This window comes from Melospiza melodia, chromosome 2 (assembly GCF_035770615.1).
Source record: "Melospiza melodia melodia isolate bMelMel2 chromosome 2, bMelMel2.pri, whole genome shotgun sequence".
In the NCBI taxonomy this organism is placed as follows: Eukaryota; Metazoa; Chordata; class Aves; order Passeriformes; family Passerellidae; genus Melospiza; species Melospiza melodia.
The window spans coordinates 143,441,150-143,466,140 of NC_086195.1; the positions used below are offsets into that span (position 1 = coordinate 143,441,150).

At 49.0% G+C, this 24,991-nt stretch overlaps 1 protein-coding gene across 2 annotated transcripts in view; it reads left to right on the top strand.

Moving 5' to 3' along the window:
- The window catches only part of LOC134414948 (glutamate receptor ionotropic, kainate 1), a 102,105-nt gene that overhangs the window by 49,452 nt on the left and 27,662 nt on the right, over positions 1 to 24,991 (top strand). Inside the window, exons 3-9 of one of the 2 annotated variants that reach the window (XM_063150261.1) lie at positions 2,024 to 2,281; positions 4,936 to 5,117; positions 10,702 to 10,755; positions 11,635 to 11,808; positions 15,544 to 15,687; positions 21,972 to 22,079; positions 22,713 to 22,757. In XM_063150261.1, coding sequence (XP_063006331.1) covers positions 2,024 to 2,281; positions 4,936 to 5,117; positions 10,702 to 10,755; positions 11,635 to 11,808; positions 15,544 to 15,687; positions 21,972 to 22,079; positions 22,713 to 22,757 — 965 coding nt within the window. The remainder of the gene's footprint in view (positions 1 to 2,023; positions 2,282 to 4,935; positions 5,118 to 10,701; positions 10,756 to 11,634; positions 11,809 to 15,543; positions 15,688 to 21,971; positions 22,080 to 22,712; positions 22,758 to 24,991) is intronic. The other variant, XM_063150262.1, reaches the window with a different exon arrangement.

Below are 24,991 nucleotides of genomic sequence, written 5' to 3' on the forward strand. Positions count from 1 at the left end.
TGGGCACTCCTGCCTGCTCTGCAAACACAGATTATGCAGGGCAGTGAATCGTGGTGCCCCTGCAGCTGCCTGGAATGAGAGCAGCTCACACGGGCAGAGAGGTGCCAGTCCCAGGGGGATCCCTGGAGAGCCTGCTGCGCCTGCAGGGGTGTGTTACCTGATGCTCTGCCGTGGAACTTCACTGCTGAGACACTCCTGTGGCAGGCAGAGAGCCCCTGCTTCCTCAGGGACAAAGCCATTCCGAGAAAGGCAGCTCAGGAATCCCTGGTTCCTCTGGGACAAAGCCATTCCAAGACAGGCAGCTCAGAAACCCGTGTGATCTGCAAGGCAACCAGCAGAGAAGGTTTTATTCGCAGCAAGGAAATTCAGGGGTATGAAGCTGATCAGTAGAGCCATTTTCAGAACGACAATCAAACCAGGATCACTGAGGTTGGAAAAGTTCTCCCAGCCCATGGAGCCCTGGCTGTGCCTGATGCCCACTTTGTCCCCAGCCCAGTGTCATGTTCACGAATTCCTTGGACACCTCCAGGGATGGGCACTCCAAACCTGCCTGGGCAGCCCCTGCCACTGTTTAACAACCACTTCCATGGGGAAATTCTCATGCCATGCAATCCAAGCGTGCCCTGGCCCGGCCTGAGGCCGTTCCCTCTCCTCCTGTCCCTGTTCCCTGGAGCAGAGCCCGACCTCCCTGGATGTCCCCTCCTGTCAGTAGCTGTGCAGAGCCACAAGGTCCCCCCTGAGCCTCCTTTTCTCCAGCTGAGCCCCTTCCCAGCTCCCTCAGCTTCTCCCTTTACCCTCTAAAACCACCCCTGAATGCCTCAGGAACCACTGGCACATCTCTGGGTGGGTCTGGGAGCAGCACAATGCTCTGATCTCATGGCAAGTGATGGAGATGGAGAATGGATGGATGGATGATGGATGGATGGATGGATGGATGGATGGATGGATGGATGGATGGATGGATGGATGGATGGATGGATGGATGGATGATGGATGGATGGATGGATGGATGATGGATGATGGATGGATGGATGGATGGATGGATGATGGATGGATGGATGGATGGATGGATAATGGATGGATGGATGATGGATGGATGATGGATGATGGATGAGGGATGGATGGATGGATGGATGGATGGATGGATGGATGGATGGATGGATGATGGATGGATGGATGGATGGATGGATGGATGGATGGATGGATGGATGGATGGATGGATGGATGGATGATGGATGGATGGATGGATGGGTGGATGGATGATGGATGATGGATGATGGATGATGGATGGATGGATGGATGATGGATGGATGATGGATGGATGGATGGATGGATGGATGGATGGATGGATGGATGGATGGATGGATTGATGGATGATGGATGGATGGATGGATGGGTGGATGGATGGATGGATGGATGGATGATGGATGATGGATGGATGGATGATGGATGGATGGATGATGGATGGATGGATGGATGATGGATGGATGGATGGGTGGATGGGTGATGGATGGATGGATGGATGGATGGATGGATGGATGGATGGATGATGGATGGATGGATGGGTGGATGGATGGATGGATTGATGGATGATGGATGGATGGATGGATGGATGGATGGATGGATTGATGGATGATGGATGGATTGATGGATGATGGATGGATGGATGGATGGATGGATGGATGGATGGATGGATGGATTGATGGATGATGGATGGATTGATGGATGATGGATGGATGGATGGATGGGTGGATGGGTGATGGATGATGGATGATGGATGGATGATGGATGGATGGATGGATGGATGGATGGATGGATGGATGGATGGATGGATGGATGGATGGATGATGGATGGATGATGGATGGATGGATGATGGATGGATGGATGGATGGATGGATGGATGGATGGATGGATGGATGGATTGATGGGTGGATGGGTGATGGATGGATGGAGGGTAGCAGCCCTCAGAGAGCACCCCCAGCCCGTGCTGTCCCGCACTGAGCGTGCCCTGGTGTGCCCCAGCCTGTGACCAGCTGGCGCTGGGCGTGGCGGCGCTGTTCGGGCCGGCGCACAGCTCCTCGGTCAGTGCTGTCCAGTCCATCTGCAATGCCCTGGAGGTGCCCCACATCCAGACCCGCTGGAAGCACCCCACCGTGGACAACAGGGACGCCTTCTACATCAACCTGTACCCCGACTACGCCGCCATCAGCAGGGCCGTCCTGGACCTCGTGCTCTACTTCAACTGGAAAATCGTCACCGTGGTCTACGAGGACAGCACGGGTGAGTGCTGTGGGGCTGTCACACTCCACCAGGCCTGGGACACCTCACTCTGCCATGCCCTCTGCAGCTCTCCTGGCTCACAGGGGAAAAGCCCCTGTGCTGCTGCTGCCGTGGCTTTTGGAAAGCTGCTCTCTTCACCAGACCCTGGGAAGGAGCCCTTGGGGTTTGAATAGTCAATCTCATTTTGCTTCCTGGTTGTGGAACCCATAACACAGATTCAAAGTGATCCCAGAATCCCAAAATCTGGAGATCACCCAGTCCAATCCCCCTGCCAAGTCAGGGTGACCTGGAGCAGGTGACGGAGAACTCTCCAGGTGGGTTTGGGATGGAGACTGCAGGCCTTCCCTCCCTGGGCAGCTGCTCCAGGGCTCTGCCCCCTCCATGGACACAAGTTCTTCCTCAGGCTGAGGTGGAACTCGTTGTGTTTCAGTTCATGGCCACTGCTCCTCACCCTGTCACTGGCACCACTGAGCAGAGTGGGCACCATCCTCTGACAGCCTTGGGGATATTTGTGTGGGTTGGTGGGGTATTTGTGTGCATTGATGGATCCCCTCTCAGCCTTCCCTTCCCCACACTGACCAGACCCAGCTCCCACAGCCTCTCCTCACATGAAAAATGCTCCAGACCCCTCATCCTCTCTGTGGACCCCACTGGTCCTTCTCTAGTAGCTCCTAGATAAACCTTCTAGACAGAATAGAAACAAGGGGAGGTCTTTTCCTGCCCACCCCACAACCAAACTGGCATTCCAAAACACCAAGTGCTGTGTACCTGCTCAGCCACAAAAATGCCTGATATTAAAGAGATTTCATTTGCAGAGATATTTACAAAGTAAATTAACCATCAATCATCTTATTAACTCAGAGTCAGGAAAGTAAACATGTCAACTTTGATCAGTATAAATAGTCCTTTGATTTGGGGTTAGAGTGACACCAGTTAACTCAAGCTCTTTTATTTCTCATCCCTAATGTTTGACATTGTTACACCACAAGAAATAAAAACACCTTGGCCAGGTTGGATGGGGCTCAGAGCACACAGAGGTGTTCCTGCCAGGGCAGGGGGTGGCACTGGATGGGCTCAGGGGGTCAGGCTTTTGCCATGTGCTCCAGAAAAGTAGCTGCAGTTCTTTGCACTGCTGCTGTGGCCTCTGCAGGACACCACACCTGGGTCCATCTCACCTCATGTGGCAGCAGGAGGCGTTGGGAAGTGCAAGGTCCCAGTCTGATGGGACCAAAGGAGATATTTTAAGGCACACAGTAATTTCTTCCCCTGAAAAGGAGAGGGAAGTGGGTCAGCAAATCCTTTAGGTTTTTTGCTTTTCACCATTTGCACTGAAGTACTTTTTGTTGCTGGGAAGACAAACACCAGTTCTCAGTGCGAGGTGAGGATGAGATGAAGGCTTCCCAGACTCCTCCTCCCAAATCTCATTTTCCCTCCTGGAGCTGCCATCCCAGGCACTGCACCCAGGCTGCACCTGCCCAGCTGGGTGACCATAACCCCTTTGTCAGGGAGTGCTGGGAGCCCATTCCCATCAGAATCAGCTCCAGTGGTTTCTGCTCCTCAGCTGGCTCCTGGCCAGGCCCAGCTCCCGGTGCCTGCAGCATTTCCAGCTGAGTGCTCATCATGTACCATTTTCTCTATTGATTGTTGGTACTAGAAAACCTGAGAGGAGCAGGCCTGGCCCTGCAGGCGGGGGCAGAGCAGCTTTTCCCCAAGCATTGCCAGCACTTGAGTGAAAGCCAGCAGCCCTCGAAGCTCAGGGGGAAGAGGGAGCTTTGTCTTGCCTTAGATGTGCCACTCAACCAGGGGCACTCACACCCCACACAAATATTATCCCCACTCCCAGCAGGAGAGGCAAGAGCTCCTTCATTTTAATAATTTGTTTGATTTTTGTCCAAGAAGTGCTCCTTGCCTGTGTTCTCTCTCCCTCTCTATGCATATTTTTAAGGCAGCCTTTTACTTCGCCTCAGCAGGAGATCAGGAAATTTTTGTGGGTGAATTGCATTCGTGGATAATGCGAGGCTGTAATCACACACCTCAAAGAGCCCTTAACTATCTTCCCTCGGTTTTGGAGGCAGTGCAAATTACACTGGAGTGCTGAATTAGCCAGTCGAGCTGCAGTGTGTTTAAACACTTGGACAAGGCTCTGGCTGAGCTCCACTGGCTTCAGCTGAGGCATGTAAAGCTGTGCCAGCTGAACACCGAGTCTGAGAAATCACCCGTGTTTGAGGGTGTAGAACTGCATCCCAAAGGATTCTGTAAGAACTCACAGCTGCTGAGTGGTGACACTGGGCAGGAAAGTTAGGAGGAGGTTTCCTCAATTTTATCTTCTTGCTGTTTGGAATTGGAATAATAATGAGCTGCACAGGAAGAAGCCTTATTTGCTTTTCATGTCTCAGTTTAAACATACTACGCTATGTTTATATTGTATTACATCAATGCAAACATATCCTGTAGTCAAGCAGTTGAAAACACCTTCCAAAATATTTAGAAGCCAAGTATAAACATGAGAATGAAAAGCTTTAATAATATTAGCTAGGAAGCTGGCAAATATGGAACTAGCAATTATCCTTAGGGAGTGTGAGAGACCCTGTGTAGCTGACAATAAATCCTCATGGCACGGGATGGTGATTGTGTCATTGCCTGTCATTTCTCAGGTCTGATTCGCCTGCAGGAGCTCATCAAAGCCCCTTCCAGATACAACATTAAAATCAAAATCCGCCAGCTGCCCTCTGGGAACAAGGATGCCCGGCCTCTGCTGAAGGAGATGAAGAAGGGCAAGGAGTTCTATGTGATATTCGACTGCTCGCACGAGACGGCGGCAGAAATCCTCAAGCAGGTACTGGGCACGGGGAGGCAGGGCTCCCCAAAATCTGCCAGCCCCTCTGATCCCACCTGCACCAATACCAAAGGCACTCCCAGGGGCCCAGGGGCTTGTGGATGCAGGGACAGAAGGCACAACAAAAGGTGCACTGACACCCCCAGAGAGCCCCACGTGTGCCCACAGGAGCAAACAGCTTTTCTTTCTGACATGCCAGGTCCTGCCTGCCTAGGGCCGTCACTCCATGTGTTTCAGCTTGTCCTGCTTTAATCAACAGGCTTTTTTTCTTTCCCGTCAAATGCAGAGGCAGAATCATAAGGAAAATCTATCCTCTAAACTGATGGGAGAAGTTGTTGTGTGAGGGCTGTCCCAGCCTGAGGTGAGATTTGGGCAGCCACAGCAGGCAAGGACAAACACAGCCTGACATTAATGGGCTGGGATGTTCCCAGGGGCACACAGGAGTGGTGGGAATTACAATTTACTGCTGCCACTTGCTGTACATTCCTCCACAATCCAAGTCTAAAGCACAGTTTGCTGACCTGCAAGAACCACCCCCATACATTTTGAGGGCAGCTCCCTTCTTGCTGCACCTCTAGGGATGAGTTGTTATTTCTCCTGCCAGGCAATCTGATGGGATACCCTGATCCCAGAAGAACATCAGACTAACTGCCCATAAAAGTCCCTTTCTGTTCCCATCTCAGAGTGTTTTACTGCAATACTGAAGTTCTGCAGAGCAGCTTTTTGTGCCCAAGTTGGTAAGGCAAGTTACTGCATTTGTGTGTGGAGCCTGGAATGTTCCTCCCCAGGCTGGAGGAACTTGGGGCCTGCAGAATCCCAGATCAGCTGCAGCACATAATTCCCGTGAGCCTTAGGGTGAGATTTCCTGCTCCCAGGAATGCTGTCCTGCAGTAAATGTTAGGATTTCCCTGAGGTACAGGAGTGGGGAGGACACTGCAGCAGCACTGTTTGGGCAGGGGGAGTGGGCTGTCCCCCCACTCTGGTCCCTGCAAGGCTGCCCAAAAGCGTCCCCAAAAGGAGATTTGTGGGGGAAGAGTTACATTGACAACACAGATTTTGAAGGACCAGCAAGATGAAGGTGCAGATGTCTGGCACCCTGCAGAAGGCACAAAGCTTCCAATATGCCAGGCTGAGTATGGAAAAAAACCCCAAAAAGCAAACCTGGGTGTCAAAAGAAGAGGAGGGAGTGCTGAAAGATGCACTAAAGCAGGGCAAAGCAGCAGAAAAGTTTGTGTGGGATATGGATCAGCCAGACAAGTGACAGGCTGCAGATACAGATAGTGCTCTCCAGTGCCTGAAGAACTGGGGGAAGGAGAGGGGATGAAGTGTGGGAGAAAACAGGAAAATTGAGAGAGGTACACCTGTGGGTCAGTGCTGTGGGAGAGGGAGCCACATAAATATAGGCTAGAAAGAAAGGGGAGCTGGCTTTTCTGTGAGCTAGCTCTGTGGCTGAGTGTAGATGCTGGCAGCAATAACTCAGGGGCTGAGTTGCTCCCTGCCAGAGGCAGCTGTGGAATGTGGAGGTGTGCAGGGCTCTGAATTCCTGAGGCACTCCTCTGATTTCAGTTTACAGGAAGAGCCCTGCTCATCTCCCCATCCCTGCACTCTGTCATCATACCCTGGATGGGAGCAAGATATCAAACCCTGGAGAGATCATTTCAGGGAAACTCTGTGATGTCAGTAGAGAATATTTCTGACTTTGCAAACAATCCAGTAGCCGTCACAGGAAAAACAGGTGGTGTTGTTAAATTATATAAGATTTCCAACAGGAGCAGGCAGGAGCAGGAGTCAGGGTCACCTGAAGCTGTCCCCAAAGCAGCTCCTTCTGGTCTGTTCACTGTATTTAGGTAGGGCAGTGGGTGTTTAGTAGCCCATGGAGCAGGGAGGGGACACTGCTTGTTTCCCAGGGAGAGAGGTGCCCAAAGGCTCCTCTGGGAGCAGAAGGATCAGCCCAGAACTCTGCTGGAGCTGTGCTGGCAATGTGTGCACCAGGGACCTCCTCACTCCCCCCCTCCAGCCTCTGCTTTACAAAACACCACAAAAGACAGATTTCTGCTCTAATTTCTGCTTATTTATGGCTTCCACTAAAGCCCATCAAGCCACGCTTGTTGTGTGCACAACAAGAACAGGTGGATCAATAACCTGATTGAACCCAAGCACAGAGCCTGCACTCAGCTGAACAAGCTGTTCCCCTTCTCTCTGACAAGCTCAGGGAGCCTGGATTCCCTCAGCCCCTGCCCAGCCCCGCCAGGCCTGGCCTCCCTTGCTGGTTGTGGCATTCCCCTGGAATATTTGGTTGATGCTCTGTCTGCATTAGACAAGCACTCCCCGAGCAAATTAAATGTGGCTCTTGCCAATTGCAATCTGTTTTATGCACAAAGCCTGCAATTTGCCCTGCACACTATTCAGTCTGATATTGCCTTTTGTGTGAGGAACTTGGCTGAAGAGGTTGAGTTGTTGTGCTTAACCCTCAGTTTGTGCCAACACACCAGGACCAATAATCTGAGCACAGATTTTACTGCTAGGCAAGCTCACCTCTCAGAAAGTACATCCCTGCTAACCTTAAATTACCCACTCCCTTCTTCACACCCCAAAATACATTTGAGGAAGTGTACTGTATATTTAATCAGGTTTAAGGCTCTCACAGAGCATCCTGTAAAGACGATGTGACAGACAACGCAAAGAATCATTAATTCAGTTCCTCCAGAAGGCAGAAAAACCAGGTGTCACCGTGGAGTACATTCCTGGTACAGTAATAGAGGTGGGAATAGAAAACTTCAGCTCCTGCCTGTGCTCCTTCCAGGAACCTGGCAGGTAGGCTGGAGCCCACTCCCTGCTAAGAAAAGGCTGGATTAGCTCTGTTCCCACTTCCACAGGAGAAACACCAGTGGCACATCCCCTCTCTGTGGGTGAGAAACAGGGATGGATTAGCCTCACAAAACAGAGGGGTAATTAATTGGAAAATGAAATGCATTTAATGGTCATGAAATGAAATAACAGCTTAAGTGAGGGAAATGCAGAGTGAAAGCAAGCGCAGGACTTGGTGCAGTTCCCACTAATGCACTTGCCCATCATTCCAGTTCCAGCCCGCCTCGAAGGCAGACTGACAATGGGTCTAAATGAGGCAGGGCGTTTTTTACAAGATGAACAAATGCAAGTTAGAGCTGGGATGTGATTCAAGCCAAGAACAGGGCACCCAAAAGAGATTTTCAGACATAAGAGAGTATTTTTATCCAGTCTCTGTCAGCTCGCCATATATAATTTGACCACTGCTATTTTCTTGGATTCTCTTTGTGGTTCATGACCCGCAGCTGAAAGTGCACAGCTGCAAAGGACAAGGCCCAGGCTCCTGATCTGGAAGGGATAATTAGAGATGGAAGTGTCTTTATCTCCCATTGTCCAAGCATATCTGAGTTTGGCTGAAGAACAAATGTTATACAGGGAAGGCTGGGCAGGAGATGTACAAGGAGAATATCTGAGGCTGATTTCCCTAGTTTACATTCATCTGAGTTCCACTGTAAGTAAAAGCTATTATTATTTAAATAGGACATTTGTATCAGGTGCATAATTATTTACATAATTACATGCAAAGTTATTTAAATAGCGATGTGCAATGAAACCTCATCCCAGTTTCCTGTGGGCAGGCACACAGACAGAGGTGTTGCCTTCCCCTCTGTCTCTCAGGCCAGCTGCCCTGTGGGAAGCTTTGCCAGGTGCCTCCGGGGTGTCCCAGCCTGAAATCCATCCTTGCCCCAAGCAGGCTTTCACTGTCCTGCTCCTGGGAGCTGCTGGGAGCCGCTGTCCTGTGTCTGCTGTGCTGCAAACACTCAGCAGGAGAGCCCTGGGCACTCCTGTTCACACTGCCAGGAGCACCAGGGAATGGAGGCGTGGGGCTTACTGATGCTCTGGGATGTCCAGCATGATTCTCAGCATTCCTCTTGCTTTTGCCTTGACTTGATTCCACCCCCTGTTTCCCTGCATCAGAGCATTAAATCGTCCTTTGGTGTGAATTTTGCTTAGCAGCCATAGTACCCTTAAACATGAATTATTATTGCAAAATCTGTCTGATCCTGGAATAAAAAGCCCCTATTTAGTATCTAATGCACATGTCAAAGTGCTAAATAGCTTTTAGCTAATTCTCATCCTCAATGACTGAGAGAGGGGAGGACAACCAGTTGAGGCTGTTCTCCTCAGGGGCTTTGTTTCTGTTTGTCCTGGGGTTTGGAGGCTTTGCTTGCTTGCTTGGCATTTTTTCTGCCTTGTTTTGGGGTGGTTGTGCTTTAAAGAACAAACCCGTAGCAGGACTTCTTCAATGACTTCCCACTGGGCTCTTTGAGTGCAGTTCCAGCTCAGAGGAGATCTGCATCATAAAAATCCCATAAATTTGGCGCCTCCTTTGCAAAGCCACAGAAATCCAGCGGCTCCAGGGAGGGGGACTGAGTCCAGCCAGGTCAGCTGGGAAGCACAGCACACAAAAGTTCCCCTGGATGCAGCCCTGCATTGTTATCTGTGCATAAACAGGGCAGGAGCAGCAGCCTCCAGCTTCTTCTACAGGTAATAAAGGAGCTCCAAGAAACAGAATAGAAGAGGATTAATAAAATCAGAAATAAAAAAGGCAATTTTGGTGTGTAAATCCAGTGGAGCATTTCAGTGAAATAGTTGCCTTCTGGCTTGACTTTTAGTGGCTGGAAACGGATCAGTTGTCTGTGATTAACACTGAGCTGGTTTTATTATCTGCTGCAGCTCAGAAACTTCAGGGCTTTCTTTCTCCCTTCCTTTTTCTTTCTTTTTTTTTTTTTTTAATCTGAAGAATTGCTGTAGACAATCCCTCTATTTCCCCCTGCCTTTCAAACAGCTCTTCAGGCACTCCAAAACTGTCCTAAAAGGGTATTAGTAACAGATCCTTGCATTGCTGTGATCAGGACTGAGCAGGAGTTGACCTTGGCCTGTGTTGCTGTCATCGCCATGAATTCCTCACCACTTTCCCAGTTTATAATTCCTCCTCGTCCTCACAAGATGCCAGAGAGGGCAGAATTCTCCCAGACAAGTGGAGGAAGGCTGCAGGGAGGCTGTTTCTTCCCAAGTTTCTCCTATCCCAGCTGTTTTTTCACCCTCCTGCTGACCCACACTCCCCAGTGGAACCACAGGCACTTAGAGAAACTTCCTTCTTTCTGTTTTCCTGCTTTACTCCTGAGCCCTCAGCAGCGTCCTTTTCTCACCTGGCAGCAGAATACAAAAACCTGCCCCTAATTACTTCACCTACCAACCGTGTTGTCTGCTAATAAATTCATTTTTAGCACTCCCAGACTGCAGACTAAAGGATTTTTAAAATCAGCATCTCGTTATGTCTAGTAATTTTTCTTGTCCTGGAAGTTTTGCAATCTTTATTCTCTTTCCTGAGCAGAGGTGATAAAAACATCATTTAAATACAACAGGATATTTTTGGCTCCTAAAGAAAAATGTGGGGTTTATTGCAATCAAGCACTCATGACCTGTGATGTGTTTAACCCTTGCTTTTAAAGGCACTGCAGCACACTGGGAGCTTTCAGAGTAAAGTACCTTCACCTTTCCATCTCTTCCACAGATCCTCTCCATGGGAATGATGACAGAATACTACCACTACTTTTTCACAACACTGGTAAGGAACACTATAAACATCTGGGAGGGAATTTCCTCGGTTTCAGAAAAGACAGCTAAATTCTCCCCTTTTTCTAGGACATCTTTGTTGCCATTAGTCAAGGAAAGCCCTGGAGAATGGGTGCTAACACTCCTTAGGAATGTCAGGACCCACAATTTCTTTCTGTTTGGCCCCATTTCTGGGACTGGCCAACCCTTTAATGCAGTGAAAATTAATTACAGTATGCTGATTAACAAGAAACCATCAGTACAGATGGACCGCAGTGAGCAAAATAAAGAGTGAATGGCTTTGCACTGTGGGCACTGCTGGTTCATCACTGTTTAATTGTTTCATTTACTTACAAAACCACAGAACCACAAACAGATAAAGCACTGAGGAAATTTTGTAACAAAAGTTTTCTTTGACGGCAGGAGCACAGCTTGGGAGGGTCCCTCGTGGTGCAGCCACCCCAGCTGCCCTGTAAATGCCATGTGGAGCACACGGAGCCTATCCATGCCACAGCCCGGCAGAGGTGCCTGGAGAGGCACAGCCGGGGAAACTGGGATTCACAGGCAGCCAAAGCACAGCCCTCACCGCGTCTCTCGGAATTTTCCTCCCCTCAGCTTAGAAAGCAGCTCGACGCTGGCCAGCCAATTCCTCATGTCAGCCTGTCAGAGCTGCAGCACTGCTATAAATTCACACGTGCAGGTTGCTTGCAAAGCAGTTCTGCAGTGGGGAATTGATCTTTTCTCTCCCAAAAGCAGCTGTGCGGTGTCACCCACCTCACTCACACAGCTTTGGCTCAGTCAGGTTTCACACAGGAGTCGGGGCGGGCACAGGGGGAAAGCCCCACAATTCCCTTTAGAAATGGTTCTGTTTGTGTTCCTGCTGGCGCTTTAGGACCTGTTTGCCCTGGACCTGGAGCCCTACAGGTACAGCGGGGTGAACATGACGGGCTTTCGGCTGCTCAACATCGACAGCCCGCACGTGTCGGCCGTGGTGGACAAATGGTCCATGGAGAGGCTGCAGGCACCGCCCAAGCCTGACTCGGGGCTGCGAGATGGCACCATGACTGTGAGTGAGCCAGGGGGCACGGGGACAGCCAGGGAGCAGCCACACTGCCAGGGGGCACGGGGACAGCCAGGGAGCAGCCAGGGAGCCAGGGGTGGCACAGGGACAGGGAGAGAGCAGCCACACTGCCAGGGGTGGCATGGGGACAGGGAGGGAGCAGCCACACTGCCAGGGGGGCACAGGGACAGGGAGGGAGCAGCCAGGGAGCCAGGGGGGCACAGGGACAGGGAGGGAGCAGCCAGGGAGCCAGGGGGCACGGGGAGAGGGAGGGAGCAGCCACACTGCCAGGGGGGCACAGGGACAGGGAGGGAGCAGCCAGGGAGCCAGGGGTGGCATGGGGACAGGGAGGGAGCAGCCACACTGCCAGGGGGCACGGGGACAGGGAGGGAGCAGCCACACTGCCAGGGGACATGGGGACAGCCAGGGAGCAGCCACACTGCCAGGGGTGGCACAGGGACAGGGAGGGAGCAGCCACACTGCCAGGGGTGGCACGGGGACAGGGAGGGAGCAGCCACACTGCCAGGGGGCACGGGGAGAGGGAGGGAGCAGCCACACTGCCAGGGGGCACAGGGACAGGGAGGGAGCAGCCAGGGAGCCAGGGGTGGCACAGGGACAGGGAGGGAGCAGCCAGGGAGCCAGGGGTGGCACAGGGACAGGGAGGGAGCAGCCAGGGAGCCAGGGGTGGCACAGGGACAGGGAGGGAGCAGCCAGGGAGCCAGGGGTGGCACAGGGACAGGGAGGGAGCAGCCAGGGAGCCAGGGGGCACAGGGACGGGGAGGGAGCAGCCACACTGCCAGGGGGGCACGGGGACAGGGAGGGAGCAGCCACACTGCCAGGGGTGGCATGGGGACAGCGAGGGAGCAGCCACACTGCCAGGGGGGCACAGGGACAGGGAGGGAGCAGCCACACTGCCAGGGGGCACCAAGTGATCACCAATGCTGCCAGGGGTGGCCCAGGGACAATGCCCCAGCACGGTGCCATCGTTCATCTCAGCCCTGTGGAATCTGAATTGCTGCCTGCCCCACTTCTCCCATCACCTTCTGCACTGTGCAGCAGGAAACGCAGCAGAAAATGGGACTTCCCCAGCAGGTGCAGGATTTGTGACCTGCAGGGGCAGATGCCACACTGTGGGAAGGGAGTAGCATTTTGAAATGGGTGCAGTGCCCTTTCTCCTCATTTCCATTGCTACAGAAGCTCTGGCTTTTGAGAGGTAATTTAAAGATAGATGAGAGGTATCATCAAGGCAGGGAATCAGGATTCCTCCCAGCACTCCCCCAAGGAGGAAAGGAAAGAATAGGAACAATTACAGAGACTGCATGACTCCATTCAGTTTGGCAGGGTGAAGGGTTGCCATCTCTTTGCAGTGTGAAATAATGTGTCTCATGGACTGAGTGGAGCTCGAAGTGATAAGAAATAGACTTTATTGCAGATGATTGCAGGGAAAATTTGGAAATGTCTTAACATCCTGAGGAGAAATGCAGTAAGTGTGCTGTCCCTGGCATTGCACACACTGGTGCTGCTTTGGGCTGGGTCACCATGCTCACTCATACCCAAAACAGGGAGAAAGCTGTCCCTGGGAATTCCTAGTGGGAATCCACACAGAAACTCCCCAAATACAGCACTGGGAAAAGCAAAGTTCTCAGCACTCTTCTGCTCTCCTTGCCATCCCTGACTCTCGTGCTCTCCTTTGCATCTTCATATCTCAGTGTCCTTGATGCCCTGGCAGAGCACTGAGGGGAGCCTCTCCCTCCTTGCTGGGATCATTTCAGTATTCCCAGCAGGTTCCATTATTGCCCAGGTTGATGGAGAGCTGCACCACTGCTGCATTTCATTTGGCAGTAAGGCTGTGACAGGCGGCAGAGTGCACGGAGATCAGGACTGTACATCCTGTTATTAACTCAGGATTTATCCCTCCTAGTTCATGCTCTGCTGTTTGCCCTGAAAGCAGCTTGTGGGAAGTCAGCAGGGCACAAGCAAGAGAGCTCTGAGTTCACGTCCTGCTGGATGCCCAAGCGGCACCCAGAGGCACAGCTGGTCTAATGAGATCTCTGCCTTTCTTTGCAGTGGCTTAAGCAGCACACAGAAATGAGAAAAACAAGTTCCAGGACTGGCTCTGAGCCTCTTTCTCCTGCCATAAAAGCACACAAGTCAGGGTGAGGTGTTTGGAAAATGAGGTGACCTGTTGCACCCCACAGCCCTAAACAGAGCCACGGTGAGGGGAGAAGTGACAAGCCAAGGGAGGTGGCACAGCTCCCCACTGCCACACGAAGCAGGGCCCAGTGACAAGTGGCACAAGGACAGGGCTGAGCAGCCAGGCCTGGCAGTGCTGCAGACACCATGGGCTCAGGGCAAAGCATCAGCACTGCCAGACGGAGCAGAGCAAGCACAGAGGAGCTGTCTCACCGAGCATCTCCTCCCAGGCTCCCTGGGACACAGGCAGAGCCAGTAAAATCCAACCCTGAGCTCCCAGCCCAGTGTAAAACTGAGCTCTGTTGACATTGATAGGAATATTTCCATTGATTTTGTGGGATTTGGGGTCAGCCCTTGATGCCCTGAGTGTGCTTGGAACAACTGTCTGCTGTGAGACACTTCACAGTGAGAGCAGCTGGCATTGTCTCCTCCTGATTGACTCATCACTCACAATGTTTTCTCTTCTCACCATTTGCTCCCATTGTGGAGCATTATTTTGGGCAGATTCTGACAAGCACATCAAGACCAATTCCTCTTCTGCTCTATCTTAAGATTAGTCCTTAAATTCAGATACACTTGAGCAAAACCCTCCAATACTGGGACCACTGATGCTGTTGTAATTTAGTCAAGTAAATGGAACAAACAAAGAAGCAAATGTGTTAATTTCCCAGAGGAATTGCATGGAAAAGAAACAGAAAACTGATCAGCTCTGTAGTTCCTATAAAGGAGTCAGTTTCTCATCTGCAGAATTGCTGCCTTTTTCCTTCAGGCCCCAGTTTAATTATTCATTAGGTTTACCTGGAAGGTAATTTGTGCAGCATCATTAGGGAGACACAGCCATTCCCACCTCACTGTGAGAGCACTGAAGCCCAGTGCAGGTGGGGGTGAGACTCTTCTGAGGTGGCAAAGTGGGACAGAATGTGTGATGTCACTTTGAGGCCGTGCCTTTAAACCCACAAACCCGCTCTCAAAAGAAACACACACTGGGGCACAAAGAGCACCCACTAATTTTGGTATCTGAATATATGGGGTAATATTCCAGGACCCAAGGCTGTAGTGGGAAGTTAGATGTGTGAGTCCAAGTTAATCCCCCAAAACCACACCTCCAAAGGACATTTCCCCTCTCTCTAGGGCACCATTGCACACATTTGTGCCAAAAGCCTGGATCCTGGAGGGCAGCAGATACCTGGGCAGTGGGATGTGTCCCAGGTGATCAGTGGGATTGGCTTCCCTGGAAAGCAGGGCCAGCCTGTCCTGTTGGGAAGGAAGCAATCCCACAAGTGCCATGAGAAGAGTGGCTCATACACCTGGCACTTCTTAGAGCCCCTCCCCAGCCTGCCCGGGACCCCTGACCTCCCTCTCCCTGTAGCTCCCCAGCGTGGCTTCCCTCCAGTGCTGAAAACACTCCAAAATAACGCGGAGAACTGGATTTGGCTGCTGCTCAGGGCTCCAAGGCCAGCCCGGGAGAGGCTTTCCCCGCGAGGAGCCCCGGGCAGGGCTGGCAGCAGTGGGGACGGGCAGTAACTCACTGGGGGCTGTGTTGTGCAGACGGAGGCTGCGCTGATGTACGACGCCGTGTACATGGTGGCCGTGGCCTCGCAGCGGGCGGCCCAGATCACCGTCAGCTCCCTGCAGTGCCACCGCCACAAGCCCTGGCGCTTCGGGCCCCGCTTCATGAACCTCATCAAAGAGGCAAGTGCAGAGCCCTCCTTCCCTTCCTTCCTTCAGTTCATGTCTGTTGTGGATGTTGTTGATGATTTCTAAAATGTGAGGCGAGCGCAACAGTTGTTGTGGAAATGGAACGAAAAGTGAGTCTGTAGCTCTGTCCTTGCTTCGCTGTGCAATTCCAATTGTATTGCAGATTGTTTGATCAGGGATCGATATCCAGAAAACATTGCAGCCAGTATTTCTAAAGAGGAAAAAGCAATGCTCTATCTTACAAGATAACTGAGCTTGATCCAAGGATGTCCTAAAAATGCTCATTTGAGTTGAAATGTCTTCACTGTTTCAAAAGCCCAATTTTGTTTTGATTTTCAAATGGAAATCTTTCCTTTAGGGAAGTGTGGAAATGAAAATTGGAAATTAGGTGGAGCATCCCACATATGTTTTACCTTTTCCCCACCTCAGTCCCTGTGTTTGAAGAACAATTATAATGAAATTGAAAGATAACAAAGACTTTGTATCAGTGAATGCCCCTGCAGTGATGGCCTCCTTATTTTGGGGGATGCTGAGTATAAAGCTAAGGGTTCCTGAAGCCTAAACTGGAATACTTTGCCCAAGAGTAGCAGATGTACCCCAGCAGATCAATTCAAAGCCTGAACAGTGACACAGCTCTCATTTATCATGGACAAGCAGCTCCTCTTGCATGGAGTGAGATATGGGAGCTAATTACTGATGGCCTTGCAAATAGAGTCTCTCATGGTCAGTAAAACACTGATTTAAACACTCTGAGAGTCTTATCTTCCTGGGGCTGATGTAGCCAAAAAAGGTGGCTGTTAAAAGCAGAGGATAAGGTTTAACAAGACCATATTGAGTTTCCTGTAAAGCCTAAAACACGTGTGAAACAAATAGCAAATACATTTGGACCCCAGATCATGTTAGAGTCTGGTTTGTTCAGCAGGGATGGAGGAACTTTAAAATTAGGAATCAGTGAATAGGTATGGAGAAAACAAAGTCAAGGAGGCAGAGTGATAGCTGGGCCCACATAGGCAGCATTTAATTGTCCTGTGTTTTGATGTGGTGCTGACATTCTGTGAAGGCATTTTACAGACTGATCTATAGACAAATATTCAGTACTCCAGTCTAAACAGACCAGTTTCAGACAAAGAATTTGCCTGCAGTGATTCCTGCAGATGCTGGAGTTAACAAGTGCTTCAGTGGCTCCCTGGTGAGTTTTTGCATTTTATTTTGGTGGTGAAAAGAACTGAGGTCACCTCATTTGCTTTGTGGGCCAGCTCTATGAAATGTCTGAGATCAAGGCTCTGCAGCAGCCCATTAAGGAGTTTTTAATGAGAAGTAAATCCTTGTCAGAAGCTGTGTCTCTCAGTGACCCAGTGCCATTCCCAGCTGAGGGATGTTCCAATCTTGGAGCCTTCTGGAGGCATTTGCAGGGAGTGCCCCTTACCCTGCTCAGAGGGAAGAGGAGATGTTGTCTGTCTGCAGACAACAGAAAGGATGATCCTGCCTTTTCTGAAGGAAAAATGGGGGTAAACATGAAATATGTTTATAATTGAATGATCCAGTTCTGCTCATGTCCCCTCTAAAGCACAAGATAAGGCCCTAGATTATGATTGTTTTTCAATTATCATCAAAACCAGTGTGAGCTCCCCTTGTTCGAATCCAGCCACAATGAAAAGAACAACTGCAGAGAGAAGGATAGAGATGCAGGTTGGATTCTGAGGGACTGTTAAATGGCCTCAGGCAGAATCACAGAGAAAGATCTCGGAGATTGAAAGAGACCTGTAGAGATTTCAGCTCCTGCTGTGTTTCTGAGGAGATCCATGCCAAGCACTGAGACCAGGAGGGAGAGCCATCCATCTGCATTCAGTACTGGAAGGAGAGGGGACTGGAGGTTTCTCAATACAGTAAAAGTAGAAATTTAAATTATGACAGAAGGGAAAGCAATCCATCTGCAGAGGGATCCATCAGTTTGTTGTGTTTCTGACTGGCAGCAGCTCCAAACACAGGAGCACAAAGAATCTCATAAGAACAGAACATTTCTGTTGTTCATGGTCTTTGATTACTCCCAGAGCCAGCCTGTCAGAGTGCTTTCCTGGGAGTGTTTTCCTGCAGAGTGGAACAGATCAGAAGGAGAGAGCAGTACAAGAGCCTGATGCCACGGGAGCCAGGAAATCTCCCCTGCTCTCTGAGACAGGGGCTGTGGGGCAGCACTGAAATCTTTGTGCCATGACTGGGAAAAGATGACAACATCTTGCTCCAAACCATGAAATAAAATCTCTTCTGCTGCATCTTTTTTATTGCATTTTAGCCCTGAGCAGTGACAGGGTCTGGGGGTGCTGGCTGGATTTCTTCTCTGGGCTCTGGTGCTACAATATTCAGCTACATCAAATTGAAACAGCAGTTTACTTTGGTAGGGCTTCTCTCACCAGGTAATTTAATAGTAACACTTGATTCACTCTCACTAAAACAATCTTTTTTCTTTGTTTCATTTCTCATAAACTTTACTGCTAGTCCATGAAGTGCATTTCTGCTCTGAGCCTATTAGTGACTGCTGCTTTGACCTGAAATCTCTTAATTAGGAGAGCAAACAAAACAACTGCTTGACCTGCATCCCATGGTGCTTTATTAGGAAATAAAGCTCAGCTTCCCGAGAAGACAATGAGGCTGAGGGCGATGTCAATAGGCATTCTTACTCTGAAATCAAATTTCAAGTGGAAAAACACTTATTTATGGAATTATCTATGCCCAGATTGCAAAGTAATTGCAGGATTGCATGCTGGGAATAAATACATATTGAATTGATGAAAATTGATAAAAAATTATCTGCCAGGGTACTGGCACTGTGATATCCAAAATCAAAACAAGCTGTTTGACAAAAAGATTGCATATATTTTCTTCCATTCTGTTTTCAGCTCATTGAATGTTTCCTGGGCAATAGATTTGTTTATAAAAAGCAAGCTAGAATCATTATAAAGTGACTTTATCTGAATGCATGGAGGATGTTTTGATATTTGCTGCACAGAACATTTTTTCAGGACATGTTTAATATATCCAGGCTTGCACAAACACAGTTCACAATTTTCCCTGTTCACAGTCCGCTATAATCCCATCCCTCTGGCCGTGGAAAATGCCCCTTTCTGCCTCTCACTGCATTTCCATTCCAGTGCTGCTCAGGGAAAGGCCAGGACTTTTCCTGGACCTCTTCCAAGAAAAGAGGCTGTGGAGCATCACAATTCTCAGTTTATCTCCACAGATAAAGCCCTGAGCTGGAGAGTGCTGAAATTCTCTTTATTCCATCAGTTATGCCAGATTTGGAGCAGGATAATGGCCAAGCCATACCCTAACTCACTGAATTCCATAATCCTGGGGATCTCTGGTAATAAGAGGATTAATTGTGAGGGCCGACAAGTTGATGTGTGGCTCATCACACACGATTTCCTCTCCAAGCAGAAGCAATATCACTGTCACTTCAATCTGGCAGCTCTCTCTGCAATTCCAATAAAGCAGGGGCTTTCTCTTCCCAAAGGAAAGAAAACAAAGGAAAATTAAACTGGTCTTGGTCAGTAGCATTTTGGTTATTATTTATTGATTTATTATTTATTATTATAGAGATATTGTTATTTATGGCTTTGGGAGGTTTTGTTACATAAGAGAAACCTGACGTGTTCTGAGCATTGTAGGTTTAAGTGTTCCTAAGTTTTTGAATTTTTCATTCAAGTGTCAGGTACCATCAAAGCCCTCATCAGAAATTGGGAATATTGGTTCTTTCACCCCTGTGGTTAATTAGCAATGTACATTGCATCAATAACTGATGTTCATTTTGCCTAGGAACTTCTGATAATAAAGAGATTATAACCCCAAGAATTAAATATATATACCATGGGTCAAAATAACCCCAGGACAAAACAGAGCAGGCAGGAGAATATTCCTATCTCCAACTAGACTTCACTCCAGCTTCTGAGTGTACTCCTCTCTCAAGGAACAGTCCAGGGACTGATTTCTGACCAAACTCCCATTAAAGCCAGGGAAAAACCCAGCTGATTGCTTGCCTTTAGGGGAAAGTTTCCAAATGTTCAAGTTACACTTAGACAGCAAGAGAAGGGAAAAAGAGAGAGCCAATAAAAAATACAGGTGTGTTCTACAAAAATAACTGGATCTGGCCTGTTTGGGGAATTTTTTGAGTCAGTTTGGACACTGCTCCCAGGGATGCACAGGCTGGGATTGTTTGGTGTCTGTGCAGGCCAGGGGCTGGGCTGGGTGATCCCTGGGGGTCCCTCTCCCTCAGGATATTCCACGAGTCTCTGATAAGGCTGGAAGCAGCTGAACTGATCAGTTCTGGGATTGAACTGTTGATTGGCTCTGGCTGGAATGGAGGCTGCTGCATTGATCCAAGATGGTGAAGTGGAAATTGATACAGACCTGTGATGGGTGGGAATTGATAAAACTCCTCTGGAGTGTTTGACCTTGGAGGCTGAGTCAGCTCTGTTCCCCTGACGTTGTAATTTCCCATCAATCTATTGACAGGGATTGTAACTGGAATATTTAACCCCAGAGCTGAGCTTGTGCTTTCCCCACAATGCTCACCCCTTCCAGCAGTGAAAGCAGGGGGTCCACAGTGAAAGCAGGGGTTCCACAGTAACAGCAGGGAGTTCCACAGCTCTCACTAGGCTGCTTGGTGTATTTTGGCCATGGAGGTGCCTGCCAGCCTCTGAAGCTGTGTCTGTAACCTGTCTGTCCACTCCCTTCTCGAGGCTCGGTAAGAAAGGGTCTGAGCAGCTGCTCACAGTGATGCTCTTTGATCAATTACCTGATCAGGCTCCAATGCAGCTTTTATGATGTCCTGTAACACTCAATGTGTCACCAGGAACATAAAAATGGCTATAAATCCTGTGTGTGGAAGCATGAAATCCCATCCCTGTGATACACACAGATGCAGCTCCTGGCTTTTCAGGAAGATCTGCTCCATTTCAGTTTGTTAATTAGCAGGATGCTTTCTCTGTTTTGGTTTAGAAGCAATAAAATAAAATTCAGAAATTAAATTCAGAATTCAGATGGTGTCTGAAGCGTGTTCCTCACCATTAGGATTTTTAAATCCCATCATCATTTACCATTTCTGAGAAACACTCCCTGAACCTCCTGAGAAACTGATCTCCAAAGAGCAGATTTTATAAAATGTTGCAACTTTATGAAACAGAGATGGGGGCACATCAGAGGAATAAAAAGACAGGCTGGAAAAAGGGATGTTAGAGATTGAAATTCATCCATATGTGTCCATATTCATCCATGTGCTATCTTGATTATATCATTATAATTAATAAGTAATAAATAACCCTGCAAGTGTTTCACTGTTTACAGCAGAGACTTGTGTATGCTCCCAAGTCATTAAGACGGAAAATCTCACAGCAAATTTGTTGCACTGATGCTTTTCCATTCTTATGTTGCTTAAGTGTGTATCCAAGTGTGTATTTTGTTTCCACAAATTCCACATGCACCAGATTTGCCTGAGGCATGTGGTGAGAACTCCCCAGCATCCAAGATTAAATCCTGCTGATTCAGGGCTGGAATTCAGATTAAGCAGGGAGGGGGGACACCAGTCTGTAAGTGTGATTTTTAATGCAGCTTTACTTCTGTCCTCTGTCTCCAATAAATTAAATGAGGCAAGGAACGATGTGTGGTGGAAAAGCTTGTAATTTAAAATTATATGGCTGACACACACGAAGGAACAATGCCATCATTTATCGTCAGCTCTCCTTGTATCTCTGACAAATTTAATCTAATGGGGGGCCTCCCAAAAATAGATTATCAAGATTGGCTGCACTTTTAAACCCATCACTTTGTTTTATGGATAAGCACCAGCTCTGGGGACAAAATGGGCTGGGAGGGAGGGAGATCTCATTTCAAGGCAAACAGGCTCGGTGGGAGGCTCACAAGATACAGGAGACTGAAACTGCAGTGAATTCTTGTGCGGTGCTGGCTTTGGGCACATATGATTCTCCCTCTCTCTTTGGTCAGTCTGCATTTTTTTATCAGTACCACACATATGTAAATCAATCTATGTAAACTGTCACAGACTTGTGCCTGGTTGCAAAATGCAAAACATATCAAAAAGAAACTAAACAAAAAAAAAGGGGTTTTGTCAGAGTAGCAAAGCCACATATGCTTGAAAGCCCCCAGATTTGGAAGTGATCTGATGCCGTGGTGTATTTGAATTGCAGTTGTTATTATTAACAGCCCCTGCCGTGGGCTCAGAGTGGCTCCTGCTGGGTGCCACAGGCAGGCTGTGTTTGTGTCCCCAGGCACGGTGGGAGGGCCTCACCGGGCGCATCACCTTCAACAAAACCGACGGGCTCAGGAAGGACTTCGACCTGGACATCATCAGCCTCAAGGAGGAAGGCACAGAAAAGGTAAAAAACATGGCCTAAAGTTCATTTGACAAGGGCTTGGTTCCTCAGTTGAACCTCCTGTGACTGGGGTTTGAGTCAGAGTTAAAGCAGAGCTGCTCTAAGATTGGGTTTTTATTGTGCAGTGCATTTCCAGGTATGGGAGAGGAATGTGGGGCAGGCAATATTGTCTATTGGAAAGAATCATCCTCAGTGCACCTCGTTTTCCATTCTTGCCACTGCAACAGTGGATGGTAAATTCATACCTAGAGATAGATAAATTTATCTAGCAGTGCAGAGATAAATGTGACATGAGGGAGACAGGAAAGAAGGTGCTTGAGTAACAACCTCAACAAAGAGGAGTTGCTGGGAATTCTCCAGGTTCCTGGGATGGGATTTGCTCTCTTTCCCTGTTCCAGCCCTCAGCCAGCGATATGGGCTGCCCGGGGGTGGCAGCTGCGGGTGTCCCCAGCCCCAGCCCAGGTGACAGCAGCTCCCGAGGCTGCTGGCCCTTGCTCTGCGTGCTGGCTCAGCTCGGGGTGGTGATTGCTGATGGGTTAATGGAGAATTTAACTGTAATTGCTCCCACACAGCTCTCCAGACAGCTCCTCTTTTCATTTTTAATGAAGCACTCTGTTTGTTTTTCCCTGTACCAAGGCTGCTGGCGAGGGTTCTAATCATTTGTATAAAGTGTGGAAGAAGGTTTGTACACAGACAGGTGATGCCAAAACCCTCTGGGCTGGGTCTTCTCACTCAGCCTTTGGGTTTTAATGGTGACTCTCCTATTGCAGTTTAGAGACAACAGTCTCTCTGAAAGCAGGAATTTTCCTGGTAGGATAAGTTTTTCTCCACTTGAGACACTGTAATTGCAAAGACTAAGATCTTGGCAGGATTCAGCTTTTTCACCAAATTCAGGGGGGTTTAATTATTATTTTACTTCTTGGGAGCTGTGCATTTCCCATCCTTGAGTAAAGGCCTCTGCTGCAGCAAAACCATTCCTTTTCTCCTGTGCCATCCTTCCTGATTCACCTAAAATTTACAGGGTAAAATTACAGTATTTTGGATGTGTATTGGCACCAGCTCCAAAGTCTGGCTTAATGTGCAGGGCTGGAGGCGTTTTTCCCCACACAAACCTCTCAGTGCTGGCAGTGTTCGAGCATTATTGCCTCAAAATTTGGATGAGTGTGTTATTAGCTCCTTACAGAAAAGAATAGAGATGATTAAGTGGGTGCTGTCATTCACTAACATATGGAAATTGGGACTAAGCTTGTTTATAAAAGATGTAAATTACCCCAGGAATCTCATCCCTCTTTGAACATAAGGTGCTTAAAACACAAAAGTGGGATTTGGAGACCAGCTCCACGCACTGTTCCCCACAGGACTTACAACCCCTGGTTGCTGTTCTAGGAGGAGAAGATAAAAACTGCATCCACTAAGTCTGAAGTGTTCTGCAGTCATGAGACAGAAACTTTTTGTAATGCTTAGAATTGTATTTTGCCCGTGGTCCACACAGATCTCATTATTCCACAGCCCTCTCTCTTGCACAGTGTAGAAAGGTTTTGGGTTTGTGCTGTTTTTGTGACAATAGACCAGTATAAAACATCCTCTGCAAGCCTGCCTGTGTTCTCACGGAGCGCATGCATCCTTAATAACCCAGTTTAATCTGCAGCAGATCAGGCTGGGGCACAAAGGCCCTCTCCCCTCCTTCCTGGGGAGTAGATCATCCCCTGACACACAGAAGCAATCTCCCCTTGGGCTGCAGGCATTTCATGTTCTGCTGAGCTGATTTGAACCAAATTACAGCTGGTTCAGAGCAGGGGCTCGCTGGGGAGGGCACGTGGCGCCTGTCACACTTGTCACTAAACTGCAAAACACCCCTGAGCTCCCCAGTGGTGTCCTACCTGGTCTGGTCCTTCCTCCTCCTGGTGCCCCTCCGGGCAGGGCTGTCCTGCAGAGCTGTCCCTTTGCCCAGTGCTCTCCTGGTGTTCTCTGTGTGCTCTGTGACTCTGCTGCTCCCCGGTCTCGTGGCTGTCCTCCTCCTTCCCTGCTGCCAGACAACAAACACATTCCCAGTCAGTAACAGGGAGCAGAAGGGCTCATCCACCCTGGTGCAAATACAAGGACACTGATATTTACTGTATTCCTGGCTCAGGCTGCCATAATAGCCAACATTTCATCTCCTTTGTAAATCTGTGCACTTTCCAGATCAGCTTCCCCAACTGATCTAGTTTTGGAAACAAAGGGAATGACTGACAAATGCTTGGTGTTTTTGTTTTAATGGCATGGGTGTCCCCATTAGGAATTTGGAAAAAAATGTTTGTGAGGGGCAAAAGCAGTGGCACCTGGGGACACAAACCCCGAGTTTGCTTGAAATGGTTGTGCTCTCCACAGTGCCCAGCATAAATCAAACTGCCTGAGCCAGCTCCTTGCCTGGAGCTCCTCACATCAGCCCTCAGCCAGGCTGGGCATGAAAATCCAAAGGCAAAAACACAGGAGATGTTTCCAGCCTGCATTTAAAGTTGGGTAAATATTGATGTGAAGAAATAACATGGTTATAATTTCTGCCCCACAGCGTAGATCCAAATCCACTGAAAGGACAAATATCTTCCCTGGAGGCTTTGGATTGGGCAGTAAATACTGGAAGTTTTCACTGTCTCCAGGGCTGGAAAGGAATTTGCCTTTGGCCACTGATGTTTGCTGAGCAAATACTGCTCAGGGTGTTAAATGTACCACCTTGATAGCTCTGGCACATGCAGGAGTCCAGGAATGACAGAATAATCTTTGCGAAACCTGCTGAAGGCACAGGGCAAGCAAAAGGCCAGTGCATCCATCCTACCCAAGTTCCAGGGTAGCTATTCAGGCTTTTAACCTGTTCTATCAGAACAGAGAGGTCTTGCCACATGTCTCAACTCCACCATCGACAACATTTTTTAAAA